Source organism: Vipera ursinii (assembly GCF_947247035.1).
Source record: "Vipera ursinii genome assembly, chromosome: 14".
Lineage (NCBI taxonomy): Eukaryota > Metazoa > Chordata > Lepidosauria > Squamata > Viperidae > Vipera > Vipera ursinii.
The window spans coordinates 1,760,970-1,778,031 of NC_139527.1; the positions used below are offsets into that span (position 1 = coordinate 1,760,970).

Below are 17,062 nucleotides of genomic sequence, written 5' to 3' on the forward strand. Positions count from 1 at the left end.
ACGCCAAAAATGCGGAAACTTCGGGGTCCGGGCATATGATTTACAGTCCCAACTTAGAACTGTTCATTCCAAACTCAATTACCCTCTTTTTTTTCTTTTCTTTTTTGCTACTTCTCTTTTTTCAGTTGGCACAGGATGGCATCTACCAAGCCCACGTGGTTAACTTCTAAGGCCAAGCCAGCCAGCAGCTGAACAGAGTAGAAGACAGGGCCAGGAAAAATTGGGGGTCCAGCTTCTAATTCTGCCCACCCTTGAGGAATTCCAATTCTTGGATCTGCTGGTTTTTCGCCAGTAGCCCTAAAACATCGTAGGTTTTCGATGGAGGACTAAGATGTCAGCACCCTTCAGTCTTGGTACGGCGTTGAGACATTCCGAACCCTTTAAACGTCTGTGTTTTAAACAGATACCAACTGGATCTACCTTGCCTCCCAGCGCCGATGCTGAAATGTGTCTTCTGCCCACTGCCATCTACAAGAAGGCAGACCCCCCCTCCGACTGCGGAAAGGGAATTAAGAGCTCGCTGATCATTATTTATAAGCAATAGGAATCCTTTGGGAAATTTCGAGTAAATATCGGTGTGTCTATTATTCTACGGAGGTGTTTTTAAAAGAAATGTGAATTTGTGGCTACTGTCGTCGGTTGTCTAATGGTCCTTTGTAGTATTTTATGCTGAGATCTGAAGCATTATAAAAAGGGAGGGGGATGGAGATGCCGGGGTGGTGGTGGTGGTAATGAAATCCCTTTTAGAGATTTTATAGTACATATTTAAAGATTGAACTTATACAGAGGAGGAAAAAAACCCAAACAAACCTTCAGTGGTCTTCAAATGCCTTCAGCCAGTGCTTCCCAAACCTGGGTAAAATTACCCCAAATTAGGTAAAAGGTAGTTATGTTTTCTTTGGGTAAACACACACATCCCCCATCACAACAGGGAGATTTAACTTGACTTGAAAGGTTGCTTAAAAGTCTCCCAAGGTGATCCTGGCACAGTGAAAATCAACGAAACGACCAATTTGTTGAAATGACCAATATCGGTCCATATCATTTTTTTATAATACAGGCAGTCCTCGAGTTAGCGACCAATCGTTCAGCAACCGTTCCAAGTTACAACGGAGCTAAAGGAAGGGAACGAATTGGCATAAGATTTTCTGATAAGCATTTTTTTTTGGGGGGGGGGTAATGAAGGAAAAGAGGTTTGGAAGCACTGCCTTAAAACTCTCGCTTAGGAATACAATGCAAAACAGAAAGACGCCCCCACTTATTTCAGTAGCTGAAATTTAGAGGAGGTGGGGGGTGGCTTCTTTGCAAAGGAGAGAGAGACTCAGATGGGAACTGTTCTTAACCAAATCTTTACAATTAAAAACATTTTCGCTTATTAAAATGATTTAGCTGAAACTGGATTGTGTCATTTTTTGGGGGGTGGGGGTGTTTCTCATTGTCTGGGCATGAAGGTTTTATTAATTCCCTCTTATTTACTCTGCTGACAGTGCTCGAAAAAGCTTCCAAGGCGTGGGTGTAGGTTTAAATTGGGGTCCTCTCTTCCTAATGGGATCACCCTGATGAGTGTTATTAAGCAACTGGCTAGGGCAGGGGTCTTCAAACTTGGCCCTTTTATGACTTGTGGACTTCAACTCCCAGAATTCCTCAGCCAGCTTTGCTGGCTGAGGAATTCTGGGAGTTGAAGTCCACAAGTCATAAAAGGGCCAAGTTTGAAGACCCCTGGGCTAGGGGGTCCTTGGTGCTCTCTCGAGTTTGTTTTCTTGCAGACTAGGTAAGCATCATCAGTACTGCAAGCAAAGCCCAATCCCATTTAGCACTGATGATGTTACCTAGTTGGGTCATGAAATGTCTGCAAGAAAACCACCAGGCACACAGACCATCAAGAACTCCTCATTTCAACCCTGAGCTACAAAAATTCTCCCTTTATTGCCAACTGGGCTGGCTGAGGTTGCAGATGGGGTAGGATTGTCTTCCCAGCATAGAAAGCAAAGCACGTTTTCTCCCGGGACCTAAATAGCCATTCTCTCTTTGTTCCAGCTGTACCGGTTACCAGAGGATTTTATAGCTAGAAAATAAAGCAGTTCTGGCTCTTTTCATTTCTGTTCAGATGGCCAAGCAAGAACCTGTTTTTCGGGGCTACGTTTTGGATAGAAAGAAGTTCTCTTTGTTTTCTCACATCTAATTTTTTTGTACCCATTGATCCTCTTTATTAACCCACTGACCATCTTGATTGTGTAATGTTAGAAAATACCAGATGCTTGCTATTTGATGTAGGCCTGCTAAGATGTTTCGTTAGTGTATAGAATGGCCATCTGAATTTCTAGCCTTGAAATCCAATGAAGCGTTGTTTTGCTCCACTTTCTTACAAAATCAGGCCAGCCCGAAAGCAGCGCAATTAAATAAGCTTGTTATCATTCTCTGCTGGTTAAAATCAGATGGGATAGTTGGAGGACTCAAATCTTGACCGCAGACAAGCCAGCATGCTGCAAGACTTTTGAGAATAGAAACACATTCAGGTTTCTGGTTCAAAAAAACAACAACAAGCCAGCAACATCCGTTTGTACAAAATTTAGGATTTTCTTTTAATGAGTAATCACTGCAACCCCAAAATTTGTTTCTATAAAACAGCAATTCTACAAGAAAAAGGGAACAATTGTCAGCTCAGAGGCTTGTCTTGAGATCACAATCTTAAAAGTTGTACAACAAAGTTGAACAGGTGTGATACATTTAGAAGTCTCAAAAGCAAGGAAGATGAACTTTGTCGGCATCTTAGGCACATTTTGGAGGCTCTAGATTTCACATTGTGGTTCAGAACTTGCTTGTTCCGGCATAAAACGCTAAGCCACTGATTTAAGCACTGGAAAAATATCCTGCTGTAGGATTTTCAAATTGCCTTAAATGACCTTTCTCTTTACCTCCTTTCCTAGGATAGAAATAGGCTAATTCAGACTTGAGAACAGGCCTGTCTTGCTTACCTGCCAGGAAATAAGCTGGTCTGCAGATCAGCTGCTGGAATAAAGGCTAACCAGCAAAATCTGCACACGTTTTTCCACAATGCAAATACTAATCAAGATAAAAGGCCACTGCTAACGCCAGCCCAGATCACCGCGACATTCCACACTGCCACAAACCTCCTTCTCCAGTTGCATACTTTTGTAGAAAAAAAGGGCAATTAAGACCCACAGTATAAAATTGCAGCTATTTTCCTTTTGGATAATCCCGTTAGGGGAAACATGGCTTCTTATGCTTCAAATGCAGCTGGCTATTTTGTTTTTTTAAAAAGGGCCGTTTTAAAAACGTGACTCGCGTAAACAAAACTATTTGCAAACCTTCCTATCAAAAGTGAGCAGAAACTGCTTTCCGGAAGCAGCGTGGCTGACTCTTTGAAGGTAGCTTAAAGTCATCGCCAGGTCCTGGAAATGATAAGGCTGAAGTACCACAGGGCAAGGTTATAACTTCACTGATACTGGCCTATTGCTACCGACAATCAGTTGCTGGGGAAAATTCTGCTTGATGCTTCTGTCCATCACATCTTGGATTACTTGCAAAAAGTGGCTAGCTGCTGGTGTAAACGTACGGAGCAAGAAACAGAGGTAGCAACCTATTTGCAACTATCTGTACCATCCCTACTTTAGTCAGCAGGGGATCGCAGCTGCGGTTTGGGTTCCCGTTTTGTTCTCCCAAAACTCGCAGATTCTGGCCCAACAGCTTTTCTCGCCTGTCACGAAGCAAGAGCTGAAGATCCATTCCTCTCCTAGTAGTTTTCAATCAGCCCTTTAACATTAATGTAAGCAGGAATACCCGCAATTTTCAATGACCTTCACTAGCTTCAATCTCACCCAAGCTCCAATTATAAAATTATTGGTTTAGTTTTGCACAGCCCTGGGGCCAAAAGATTGCAACCCAGATTTAAAATGGCCTTTCCTCTAGATCTCCCAGTCAGCTTGAAAAACTCCTACCGTCAGACCAAACTTTTCTGTCTCTGATAAAAAACACATACACACACACACCAAAGATCTGCCTTTCCTACCAGAGACAAATGGATACCATCATCCATTTCCTCCCATGAAAAAGAGGAACTGGAAAAGGAATTTCTCCCTGACAAAATTCCACGCAGTGGTTCTAAGGCACAGGTTAGCCCTTTCACCCAGCGTTTAACGCGCCGTACAAAATTTAGGCACATCGCAGCTGTTAGCAGCCTCTACCAAAAAATCCCTCTGCACAAAGATTATATTGTTTGGAAAGTAAATGAGTAGCACATATTTTGGGAAGGGGGAAGAGAACATGACAGGAAGATGATCAGAGTCACTTCAGAGAGCAAGAAAGGGATCTGTAAAATTCATACATGGGCGTAATTCTCCCTTTTCTTGGGAAGTTCAGATATTCTCGCTGCTGATGTGTGAGAACTGGAATTGAGCACGTGTGATCCTTGAGACATTTAAGCACCTGAGAACGCCTCCAGGATCTTGTCCAGTTGTCTGTAAATGTATTTTGCTGCACCGGCTACACAAGGGTGGCCAACAAGAAATTTCTTCCTAAAAACTAAAGCCGCTCTTCTAACGTCGGAGAAACACCCAATTAATGTTGCTAATCTGCAATGCTGGAAGAACAAAAGATGCATCACAGACAGACTTTTGAGAGTCACACTTTTTCTCAATTAATAAAAAAAATGAAAGAGGTGGGAAGTCACAACCAAGAAATGCCAAGAAATGATGCCTTAAGGCCTGTTCTTGATTCCGTTGTGGTGTTTTTTTTAAAGCGTGATTGTGCGACACCCTGTAAGAAGAATGCAATTGGCATCAAGACTCATTCTTGGCGACTTAAACTGCCAGGACTCTTGCGAGTTTTGCAAGTCACCCGGAGCCCAAGAGGCACATGACTCATCTGCTCAAGCGCACTCAACCGGTTGAGACACATCCGAAAACGGTTCTTGAAGCTCCGGCTTACGATTCTCTCCGACGGCAGATCGTGCAAGTGGTTTCCCCAGCATTAGACGTCTTTTGGCCACCCCAGCACCTCTGAGGGTTGTCCCCGCTAGGACCAACTTTGTGTAAGACGTGTAGGGGCAGGCTCTCCGGAGTGAATCACTTTCCGGAGCCGTTTAGCTAGCTTTGGAATTAGAAGCTTTGCGTGCCTCACACGCAGCTCACGTTGCGGAGAAACAAAGCGAGGGATACTGGGAGTGCTTTTCAAGGAATAGAAATGCTTTCCTCGTGGTCTGTTTTTCCCCACCACCACCATTGCCCACATCTTCCGTGGGTGAATTAAGTCATAGAGCAGGCTCTGGCTGGCTTGGAGCTACCAATCTTAGCAGAGAAAAATCTGAAATGTTTTGAACTTAGAAGGATCTTCCTAGCCCAAGGGAAGGAAGCCTGTCCTCTAAATGGCTTTTTGCAGATGGCCTTACAAGCGTAGAATGGCTTGATGGATGACAAAGGGGTATAACCCAAATTCTGTTCACCCTTCCAACCTAAGCTTATGCTCTAAAACAGCTATTCTGGAATCACTTAGAAAAAGTACTCGGAAGAGCCACGGATGTGGTGTGACCGACCAGGGTAATAGCATGGTAAATTAGCTTCAGTCACCATGAAGCGGACAGGAATTAAGAGACTGCCAAGAAGTGACAGAACGAAACGAAACAAGGGGGGGGGGGGAAAGCTGGAATGGAATGGAGGCATCAAGGTCTCTGGGTTCTTCCAGAACGATACATCAGAGGACTTTCTGCATTAGCAGAAAAATCAAACATGGCAGCAGAACCTGATAATGGATACAGTGTTCTCACAACTCCACACTCGTGTTTCTCACGGCGCTCTCTACCCCCGTTATCACCCTCTTCAAATACCTTTCAGTGTGAAGCTGCCCCCCCTTTTTCTTCTTTGCAAACAAGATTGTGGCAGCACCAATTTCAGAGAAGTGTTGGATGACATAAACACATATATATAAAAAAACTAACCTATTTAAGAACAGGTCTCAAGTAGAACTCTGCTGCAGATCAGCCAGAGAGATGCTTTAAGACACCTGCTCGGAGATGGATGCTCCGGTTAACTAGGAAACGCTACTTTTCAACCTGTTTTACTGAACGTGTGAATTTTTCACACTAGGTTATACATCTGATTTTCTTCTTTTTAAAAAAGCCAATAACCTCTTTACCTTGAGAGATTCCTCTTTTTGGGGGGAAAAGCAGTTTCTGAAGCATACAAACGATTTGTAGGAAGAGGAAAGGTGAAGGGTGGGAGGGGGGGGGGAAGAGACTTTTTTGCCCCAATCTGAAGTAGACGTGAGGTTTCCAAGTATAGGATAACTTTGGTTTAGGATTAAGGAATGGGAACATAAAGCTGGAGGAACTAATTGGCTAAGATAGAGACAGGCATTTAAGTCAAGCTTGGACCGATAAGTATTTCTGGATTCACAGACCCATTAAAAGCCAAGACATTCTAGAGCCGTTAGGAAAATATGTCAGAGACACACAACCCTCACCACAAGCAAGAAGCCGTGAATGGATGTAGGGTGAAAAGAGGTACAAGAAGCAGAAGGACAAATGTTTGCTCCAGTGGCACGGGATTGTATATTCCTGACTTACCCTCACCAAGAGAAGGGAACTAAAGTCCCATTTGCTTTTTTTTTTTAACATCCTGAGGTTTCCACAGGTACAAAACAGCTGATTTTCCCACCCTCGTCCACCGAAAATTGGCAGCCTGTTGCTCAAATGGATTGGATTACATTAGTGGGGAAACAAACTTGCCCCCCCCCAACTGAGGCTAACACGAAAATTTGCTAGAATCACAAGCTCACTAGCTCCTAAATGTCTTTTTTGTGTGTGTGCCACCACAGCACGAATCACCGTATCGCCATTTTGGTGAGAGTCTGTTCGCAGAACATATACTCGACAAGCTACCGTCCCGGGATTAGAACGAGGTTCCGTTTCTGGAATTTTTTTTCTTTCCAAATCGAGGACTAAAAAGAACTTCAGCTCTCCTGGGAAGTGGGCCTTCACGCCACAATGGCTGGATTCTCCTTGGAAGAACAAGGCAACTCTGCCCTGGAAGCATTTCACCAATTCTACACTGGGTTGAGGCCTTTCTAGGAAGGCCGACGGTTTCCTTTGTGCGCGGAGCCCTGTTGGTTCCCCACGACTTCGCTTGGGTTTCCAGCTTTTAAGGATGGTAAAGGTCAGCACCAGCGTACGAGAGTCACGACTCGAGGGCGTTTTCATTCCATGATGAAACCGGGGTTGGGGGGAAGGCGAGGCGGGGGCCTCTGAGGCGGCGTGGACGGGTACAGCGGCAGAAAGGGATTCGAGTAAGCCGGCGACGGCCCTTGGCCCAGCGGTGGCGGAGCCCCCGTTCTCGGGGGAAGTGGGGGGTATGGATACGGGCTGTGGCCTAGGGGTGCCAAAAACGGAGTTGGGAAACGTCCTGCCGGGACCACAGACGCCGGAGGGGGAGGGGGAGGGTTACGGCGAGGCATAACCGAAGGAGGCAGGTTGGGCTCTGAAGTCTGAAGCACGGGGGGAGGGGGCACCGGGGGCCGCCGGGGTCCTTTCAGCACCACCTCTTGGAGTTTTTCTATCTTGACCCGCCGGAGGTGAGCCAATTTCCTTTGGCTCTGATATTCATCGATGAAAGCGTCCAGAGGAACTTCGCCATCCAGAAACTTCTCGGCCATGTTCTGTGGGAAAGAAGGAACGAACCGTGAGGCAGGGAGGGGAGGAAGGGACCCAGCCTGGAAAGGCAGAGCCCGCTTCTCATGGCACTTTGCCTCTCGCGGCTGGAAGGTAACGCGGAAGAGAGGACTTCACCTACAGCAGCTTCTCCACCTACGAGTCTTACCGTGCAGGCGGTCCTCGACTTACGACCACGGTGGAGCCCAACCATTTCTGTTGCCGAACGAGAAATTCGTTAAGCGAGTTTTGCCCCACCACCTTACGGCTTTTCTTTGCCACGTTGGTTAAATGGAATCGGTGCAGTTCTTACAGCAGCACGGCCGTTAAGTGGATCTGGCTTGGCTTCCCCACTGACTTTGCGTGTCGGAAGGCCGCCAAAGGGGAGACCACGCCACCCCGGGATACGGCAACCGTCATAAATATGAATCAGTTTGCCGAGCGTCTGAATTCTGACCCCCATGGGGACGGTGCAAAGGTCGCAGGCTTTGAAAAACCGTTGTCGCTTTTTCAGCACAGTTGTAACTTTGTGAATGGTCACTAAAGAACTGCCGTAAGCTGAGGACTACTCATAAGCCCTCCTGGGATGAAAGGCACGAGCAGGCAAGTCTAGCGGGCTAGTATTTCATGGCAACCCCATTTGCTTTGCGAGGCAGCAATAAAACCTCAGGAGAAAGAACAATTTACCCAGAAAAGCCCCAAGAACAGATGGTCCCCATTTACCTCAGTGTCTTCTTCAATTTTGGCTCCCTCAGTCTGAAGAAGCGCGAGGAGGGTCTCCAGCGAAGCATTATTGGATTGCCTGTCTGCAAACCAGGAAGGGAGAAGGGGTGGGACATTGGAGACAGCCGTGAATTAAAGCAGAGCTCATGAATATACGGCTACCACAGAGCAGGACCGTTTGAAAAGCAAAAACCCAGAAGAGCAGCCACGAAGGTTGAGTGCAACGGGTCAGAACTTGCAATGATTATGGGCTGGCACGGGGGGGGGGGGGAAGCATGGTGGAAGCAAGGCCGAGCTACCTTACCGCCTGTGATGAGTCCTGAAATAATACAGGCTGTTTGGAAACATCTGCCGCTCTGCTCCCTGTTTTTATTACGAGACAATATACTCCACAGAGCTTTGGAGGGCTGGGCAAGGAAACATGGCAGCCTTCCAAACGGAGTGGCCATCTCCAGGGGCTGGAACCACCAGCGTGCAGGATGTATCTGTTCTTATCAACACCTCACTTCCCCAAACATTTGTTCTCACAACCAGCAGCTTAAAAATTTAACTTGTCTATGTGCAAAGTACTAACAATTCAGGCTACCAAACACCAACTGGCTACAAGCTGTGTTTTTTTTTACTAATTTCTGTTAGCTTAGTTCTAAATTAAAATATGTTTTATATTTTGATGCCAGAGCCAACCATGGGACCAAGATTAGGTTCCTCTTCAGATAAAAAGAGTAGATAAAGGTTTAAATATCTTTAGATTAATTAACCGCTGCTCAGCTCATTTACTGTGTACATCCTTAAATGACTGCATCAACTCCATACTTTGATAGGCATCTATATCAGGCATGTCAAACTGCCGCCCCGCGGGCCGGATGCATCACGACGAAACCGCACCCTCCCCATTGCCGGCCATGGGGAAAAAGTTGCAATATGTCGCGCGGCGTCACGTCACACAGCGAGTTTGACATGCCTGATCTGTAAGGTAAGGTAAAGGTTCCCCCGCACATGCGTTCTAGTCATTTCCAACTCTAGGGGCCGGTGCTCATCTCTGTTTCAAAGCCGAAGAGCCAGCGCTTGTCCGAGGACATCTCCGTGGTCATGTGGCCGGCATGACTAGACGCCAAAGGCACACGGAACGCTGTTACCTTCCCACCATAGTGGTCCCTATCTTTCTACTTGCATTTTTTACGTGCTTTCGAACTGCTAGGTTGGCAGAAGCTGGGACGAGTAACAGGCACTCGCTCTGCTATGCGGCACTCGGGATTCGACCCACCAAACTGCCGACCTTCCGATCGATAAGCTCAGCATCCTAACCCACTGAGCCACCGTGTCCCTCGCCTGATCTATATTATCTCATAATTTGAAGCCCATTCCAGCTACCCCATGTTGCTTATGGAAAAGAAGAGGGGATTGGATTCAATCCCGTGGAATATTACCTAGCTTGGTTTTCTTTATCTGATACGCTTCGAAGAGAACCTGTACCTCTTGATACTTTTGGGTTAATGTGGCTTTCAGGGCATCTAGTTTTGGCTGGTATAAGAGATTTCCTTCTGCTAGGCTGTGGTTACTGGCGAGAGTCATATCTTTGCTTAGCTGAAGATTTTGGGCCTGCGAGAGAAAAGAGAGGCAGACAGTTAGGCAGAAAACTAATTACAGAGGTGGGATATTTCTACATTTCTCTCTGGTGAGCAAGCACAGCAGTGAACCACTTTTTTCTGGTATTCATATTAATTAGCGGGAGGAAAGGGGGAACACGGTCCCGGATTGCGGGCCTCTCTCAAAGAAACAAAGCAGACTGGAAACACAGCCAGAATGTAAATCAAGCTGTCACTCCCGCCCCCCCATCCGCCCCTCACCCTGATTTATAAATTTAATTTATGGAGGAGAGAGAAAGCAAAGAGAGGAGCTTTTGGAGAAGCAGGACTAGCTGGCTTGGCACCGTCTCCTGCGAGAGCTCATAACGAGACCCTGCAGATCAAAAGGGGAAATTGTGTGAGGAGAACTGTCATTCAGCAGGAGTGAACAGCGGGACTCTGTTCCCTTCTGGCTTCCTGGATCATACAGATCCGATAAAGGCGCCTTTATTGTGCTCAGAAGATAGCATGAGCAGAAATGGAAGAGGCTGGATGCTTTTTTCCAAACCGTGATGTGCATTCTCTCAAGGCAGCACAACTTTTTTTTTAAAACAAAGAGTTTACAATTTAAGATGAACGGTGGGAACGAGAGGGGAAGGCAAGGAAATAAGAACCAGCTCCTTTATAAAGCCAATATAACAACTTGGTGGAACAGCTGCTGCCCCGAGTTTCCCCCCCATATATTGGCGTCTTTCCCCCTCCTCCAGACCGAGAGACAGAACACCGAGTGCTGCGATGAATCATTTTCTTCCATTTTATAGCCAACGCCAGCACCATCCCTCAAGATATTAAAAGCCACATAACGATGATGAGTCACGTGAGGCCATTTGGAGCCATCCAAAATAGGCGCAGAGAAAAGATTTTGGCCATTTGGTGGAAACTCTTAGTCGGTCATTGTGGGAAAGAGGGCAGTGGGCCAATCCTGGACTGATTTTAGGCAGCCTCTTTTGTTAATCCTGGGAATGACTGGTTTTAACTCTCACTCCCAACAGGCTTGCTAGACAATCTGAATAAATCGCTGGTCTTAAAACTGGAGAAGAACAAAGGGAAAGAAGGTAAACGCATTCTCTACATTCAATTATCGATTCTCTTCTTAGGACTCATTGTGCATCTGCTTTCTGTCTTCCAGATCATCAGCCTACTTATTTGGGGCGTATAAATGAAAATGTTATATTTAGCTCCTATAGCACAGAATCCCACTCACAGGTACATCTATTATAATGTGTGTGTGTTGTTGTTGTTTTAAACTATCTAATGTACAATGACGTTAGCACTTCGCTTTGAGAAGCCAAGCAAGCCAAGGCTGGGGAATTCTGGGAGTTGAAATCCACAAGCCTCAAAGTTGCCAAGGTTGGACACCCCACTCTACACTTTAGCTTCATGTAATGCATTAATTCAGTGGCCCCCAATCTTTTGGGCGCCAGGGACCACCAGTTCCATGGAGAGAGGGTCTTCCGTGGACCACAGGCTGTGTGTGTGTGGTTTTGTGTGTTGCCTGCATCCCGCAGATGGGGTTTCGCTTGTTTGTGTGGACCAGTTTATGACAGGACACGGATTGGTGCCAATCCACAGATCAGGGTTTGGAGACCCCTTCCTTAACCCACTGGCTGTTTCTTATATTTTCGCAAACTAATAATGACTATAGCACAGATCAGGAAGTAGTACGTATCTGACCTGGCTTTTCAGAGATCTGCGTTACTACAGAGGATATATATATATATTTTTCATAAAAACTTGTGTCACTGTATTCTAAAGACCCCTCCGTTTAGCGAAATTCACGTTTGTTCCCAGTCACATGGCTGTTCCTATCGTCTCTTAGAGAACCCTTCTCCCCCCCCCTTGTGCATTTAAACATATTCATGCCCTGATGACAGAGTAAGCTATTTGTAGAAAAAAAACAGGCTTTTCTTAATTGACTGACCACTAGAACAGAAAACCAGTCTGTAGTTACTGGCATAGTTAATTAGTAGTCTTAAAACCTAATTTCATGTTGGCAGAAGAGGACATGACCACATTCATTGTGAGGTTGGAAAACAGTGTGATGGAGCCAAGAAATCTCTACCTATCTATTAGATTGTTTGCTTTCTCTTCAAGGACAGCACTTTGTGGGAACACAGGGACTGTCTATGAAATCCTATCAGCTGGCATAGTCCCGAACTGTTTAAACCTCACCTGTCTTGATCTCGTGCAATACTTTTTGAGAGTCCTATATTTATACTGTATATACTCTATATTTGAGAGTCCTATAACAGTTTATACTGCAATGTTGTAGCACGGCAGCCCAAATGCACTTCCAAGACATTTGGTTGAGAAAGATTTCTTTCGATAGATCATTCTACATAATTTGAATGGCAAAAAAAGCCTCCTAAGCATTGGGAGGGAGGAAGAATAAAAAAAGTTTATTAGGCACAAAAAACAAACAAACAAACTCAAAAGCAATAACTTATTTCAAGAACAGAGAGCAAAAGCATGTTACAAGTGGGTTTTCAAGGCAAGAAATGTTTCTTTACTTCCTTCAGGCAGGGGGGGGGGAATTACTTTAAAGGGAAAGCACATTCTCTCCTTTGCAATTCTACAGTTTAAAAATGTTGAAGCAAGTGGCCGAAAGCATGAAAAATTAACACAGGGTAGCCCAATAATTAATTTATTCCAGACTCTGTGTCTAATTACAAGCCAATTACTTAAGAAAGCAGTAACACTGCCAATTGAAGAGAAGCACCTCAATGGCAGTCAAGACTTTAATGACCAAGGCTTTAGGACTAACTCCAGCCCTGCTCAAATGGTAAATACTGTTTTGTATGCTTTGCATTACGCTAAACAAACACCACTGGTCCTGCTGTGGTCAAGATCTGAGACGTACAATGGGAAATAAAGGTAAAATGCTCAAGGTTATTACTTCTACCTCTTTAACCCATGGGTCTCCCACACAGCTACTATTAAAATTGAAAATGTAACTCTAGACGCCAGCTCACACAGCAAAATAACTTAAAGTACATCACAGCCAAGAAGAGTTGATTTCCCCCTTAATTAATTATACTTTTCTATATCCTCAGATTGTTTTACATTAAATTCGCAGACGACACCAAGCTGGCAAGAATAGCCGACACTCCAGAAGACAGGCTTAAGATACAGGAGGATCTGGACAGACTTGAACACTGGGCGCTATCTAACGAAATGAAATTCAATGCTGGAAAAAGTAAGGTTCTACATTTAGGCAAGAAAAACCATAGTAGTAACTATGAATAGTAGTAACTGTGAGAGGGATCTCGGAGTCCTAGTGGACAATCACTTAAATATGAGTCAGCAGTGGGTATGTCTGGTTTAATGAAGAGAAGGACTAGGGGTGACATAATAGCAGTGTTCCAGTATCCCAGGGTCTGCCCCAAAGAAGAGGGAGTCAAGCTATTCTCCAAAGCACTTGAAGGCAGGACAAGAAGCAACGGATGGAAACTAACCAGAGAGAAGCAACCTAGAACTAAGGAGAAACTTCCTGACAGTTAGAACAATTAACCAGCGGAACAACCTGCCTCCAGAAGCTGTGAATGCTCCAACACTGGAGGTTTTTAAGAAGAGACTGGACAGCCATTTGCCTGAAATGGTATAGGGTTTCCTGCCTGAGGAGGGGGTTGGACTAGATGACTTCCAAAGTCCCTTCCAACTTTATTATTATTACTACCACTGAACTAGACAGGTCTCCTTGAAAGGGGACTGGTCAGAAAGTCATCGATACAATAAAACTGACATTCCGTGTCGGCTGTTTTTTTAAAAATTATCGGAGTGCCAGATGTCCCTTCACGTAAATATATCACCCGCAAAATAGAGGAATTGTTTTATCAAATCAGGACATCTGGCTGTAAAGGGAGCAAAAGAGGCTGCACGTTAGTCAAGGTTGCATTTTTTACTTGAATTACAAACCACAAACGGATATTAGTTTCATTCTGTTGCAATGCTTCCTCGCAGCCTTGAATACAAGGAGAGTATTGTATCAGAAAGTCTTTCACAACCTTAGCCACTGCACGGGAATATTTCTAGAGTTTACAAAATGCCTTTTCAGACTCCAAGCTCAGCTGTTCCTAGCGCTGTTTGGCGGCTTTTTAGTTTTTGTACTAGCTGGTTACCACCGAGTGACAAGGAACTAAAGATCCTCCTTCAGTGTATGAATTCCAGACAACAAAAGGCCACAGAGGCAGGCAGGGCAGATTTGCAAAAGACACAGACGTGCTTTCTTCGGACTGGCAGCTAGAACAAAGTTCCCAGATGCACAATTATTCAAGGATATAGCAGCCCAAACCTCAAGCGGCAAAAAATAAGTGCAACAATAACAGGATAAGGTGTGAAGTCACAAGTTTGCAAGTGCGGGTAGGACTAATTAGCGAGGCATATGGTTGCTAAATTCAGAAATTTCTTCATCTGTAACAAATTGAAGGAGGAACTACTACTTCGGGCGTTCCTTTTCATGCTCCGGTAGCTCCTTAACTTAAGGAAGTGAGCGGAATGCAGTACTCAAAATTATCCTGGAATGCACAGTCCACCCTGCAGGCAACACGGAACAAAAGTTCTGATCCTAGAGAAAACCTCGGGAGCCAGGTTCAAATGATGCAAAAGGAACATAGAATAGTTTTTTCCCCCTCGGTGAATACAATTAGGATTAGTCATTGTTAGACAGCCTGAGGGACAGATCAGAAGCTGGGTCCCTATTTGACCGAAAAACGTTTCTCCCCCGCCAAGTAACCAGAGCACAGAAACGGGATAGAGGGGATACGAACTACATTTATTGTGGAAGCAATATGAAATTAACAATGAATTCAAGCTATTCCCCTGTGACTGAGCCACCAGGTGGCTGTCCTGTTCGAGGGGTGCCTTCAAGGCCAAAAAGCACAAGGAGATCCCATTTTCTTCTTTTCAGAAATTACTCGTCTCTGCAGGGCAAGAAATTACACCCTAAATGTAAAACCAGAAGTAACTCAATACGTCAAGCCCACTAAACTGTTGGGGAACCTAAAAGTCAGGCTTTTATCTTTTGCTTAATAAGTCCTTTTGTTTTTACACAACTAAAAAAAACAACGTGGGAGGCTGTGGACTTTCCTCACCTCTCTCAACCTCGCTCTCCCATTCTCACAGCGCTGCGTTATTCCCACAATAACCACAAGGTTGTGAATTGATGCACAATCACCCAAATCCACACTCCAATCATGGTCAAGCCAACTCCATCTTTCCTCACCCTAATTTCAGAGCGAGCTCTGCGATTCCGCCGAGAACACCCTCACCGACAAGCAAATCATTGTTTCTTCCCCACAAACTACAGCAAACTATCACGGCCAAAGACAAGACGGCCCCCATTGATCTATCCACTTTTGTGTTTTCCTACATCTTTACTGCAACTTCCTCCACGGCTCCCCAGAACAGCCCGCAGCCCATGTCCCACCAAGAATGCAGAGGACCCTGGCTTTTTAAGCACACCACTTCCTTGTTGAAAGGGGAAACAGCCACGGCTGGTATGAAGCAGAACGAAGCAGAACGCCAGCCCTCCCATGCAAGCCAGGCTATTCTTAGACCAAACACCAACAAGAGAAATCGGCACTCGGCACGTGAGACTTTGTGCCTCCAAGACCTCTTTGGACAAACTCAAGACAGAAATAGACCTCCTCCCTCCCTCGCCCCCCAACTCCTCGAAGGCAAGTTTGGCCTGGGGAAAGCCCTGTTAATGTAAACCCCCAAATCTGGAATCTGGGGTCCCTTTTCCAAAGCCAGCTAAGTCTGAAAAAAGGGGCTTCCCGAGGATTCCAGATCTAAAGCTCCGTCTGGACCCCCCTTTTGCTATGGAGCCTTGGGGCCTGGGGGGGGGCTACAGGGAAACCTCAGCATCTCCCCCCAGCCCATATTGCCCAATAGGGGAGGGAAACAGCTGCTAAAAGTCTCAAAGTTGCTTCAAAATGCAACTAACTATGGCTTGGGTGACTGAGCATCTCCAGAGCCCCATTTTGGCCAGGTGTAAAAAGCCACCCAAGGGCTGGGGGGGGGGTCCCATAAAAGCCAATGGGGTGACTTGATTAACGCCCAGAGTAGTCATAGCAAAAGAGAGAGAGAGAGACGCTGAAACTCCCGTTTCCTAGGAAACCAAGTTGCCCCTCTTGTGCTTCCCCTCCATCAGAGCCCCCCCCGCAAATTCCTAACTTGAGACCCCCCTCCCCACCCCCAACTCTCCCCTTTGGGAACTCCCACCCACCCCAATTTTCCCTCTTGGGGTCCCCCTTTCCTCAATTCTCCCCTTTGGGAACTCCCACCCCCCAATTTTCCCTCTCGGGGTCCCCCTTTCCTCAATTCTCCCCTTTGGGAACTCCCACCCCCCAATTTTCCCTCTCGGGGTCCCCCTTTCCTTCCCCTTGGGACCCCCACCCCACCCTTCTCCCCCTGGGGCTGGCCGCCCTACCTCCTCCATCTCCAGGGCCATGTTCTGGAGCTGCTCCTCGTCTTCCAGGAGCTCGTTGAGCTGGTGAAGGCTCAGGCCCTCCAACCGCCTGGAGTCCACCGCCATGTCGGGCGAGGAGGAGGAGGAGGAGGAGGAGGAGGAGGAGGAGAAAAACGCGTCCGCTCCGCTCGCCGCCCTCCGCAGCTCTGCGCTGGCAGCGGCGGCTGTGCCCACCCCTCCCGCCGCTCCACCGGAAGTGGCTGCTGCCGCTCTTCCCGGCCCCTCCCTCCTCCCTCTCGCCAGCAGGTAGGGAAGGGAGGGAGGGGGGAGGGGGGAGAGAGACGTCATCGCGCCTCTCGCGCTCCCCCTCCCCTCCCCGAAAGTCAAAAGTGGCGGGAAACGCGCCGAGGGCTCGCTGATAATAAGAAGCTCTTTCGCCCCCCCCCCGCCTGTTTTGAACTTCACGATTAAAATAAAATGTTACCTTTGAATGTATTTTATTTATTTAGGCTGGTTTGTCCCTGATTTCTTATCCAGTCTCTCTCTCTCTCTCTCTCCCCCTTGGCTGGTTGCTGTAGTATAGATCCGCTCAAGGGGAGGGAGGGAAACAAACAAACAAACAAAAATAATAAAAACATATTTAAA

General features: G+C 46.2%; 2 protein-coding genes across 2 annotated transcripts in view; one reads left to right on the top strand and one right to left on the bottom strand.

The window, feature by feature from the left end:
- The window catches only part of HIP1R (huntingtin interacting protein 1 related), a 29,098-nt gene extending 27,698 nt beyond the window's left edge, over positions 1-1,400 (top strand). Inside the window, exon 32 of the mRNA XM_083373698.1 lies at positions 126-1,400. Within this exon, the coding sequence (XP_083229824.1) occupies positions 126-170 (45 nt within the window). The 3' untranslated portion in view covers positions 171-1,400. The remainder of the gene's footprint in view (positions 1-125) is intronic.
- Positions 1,401-2,556: 1,156 nt separating this feature from the next.
- VPS37B (VPS37B subunit of ESCRT-I) lies at positions 2,557-16,656 on the bottom strand. The gene is made up of 4 exons (XM_083373872.1): positions 16,439-16,656; positions 9,811-9,982; positions 8,384-8,466; positions 2,557-7,668 (listed from the first exon to the last, which is right to left on the bottom strand). The coding sequence occupies exons 1-4, from the start codon at positions 16,541-16,543 to the stop codon at positions 7,210-7,212; spliced, it is 819 nt and encodes a 272-aa protein (XP_083229998.1). The 5' UTR covers positions 16,544-16,656; the 3' UTR covers positions 2,557-7,209.
- Positions 16,657-17,062: the final 406 nt, after the last annotated feature.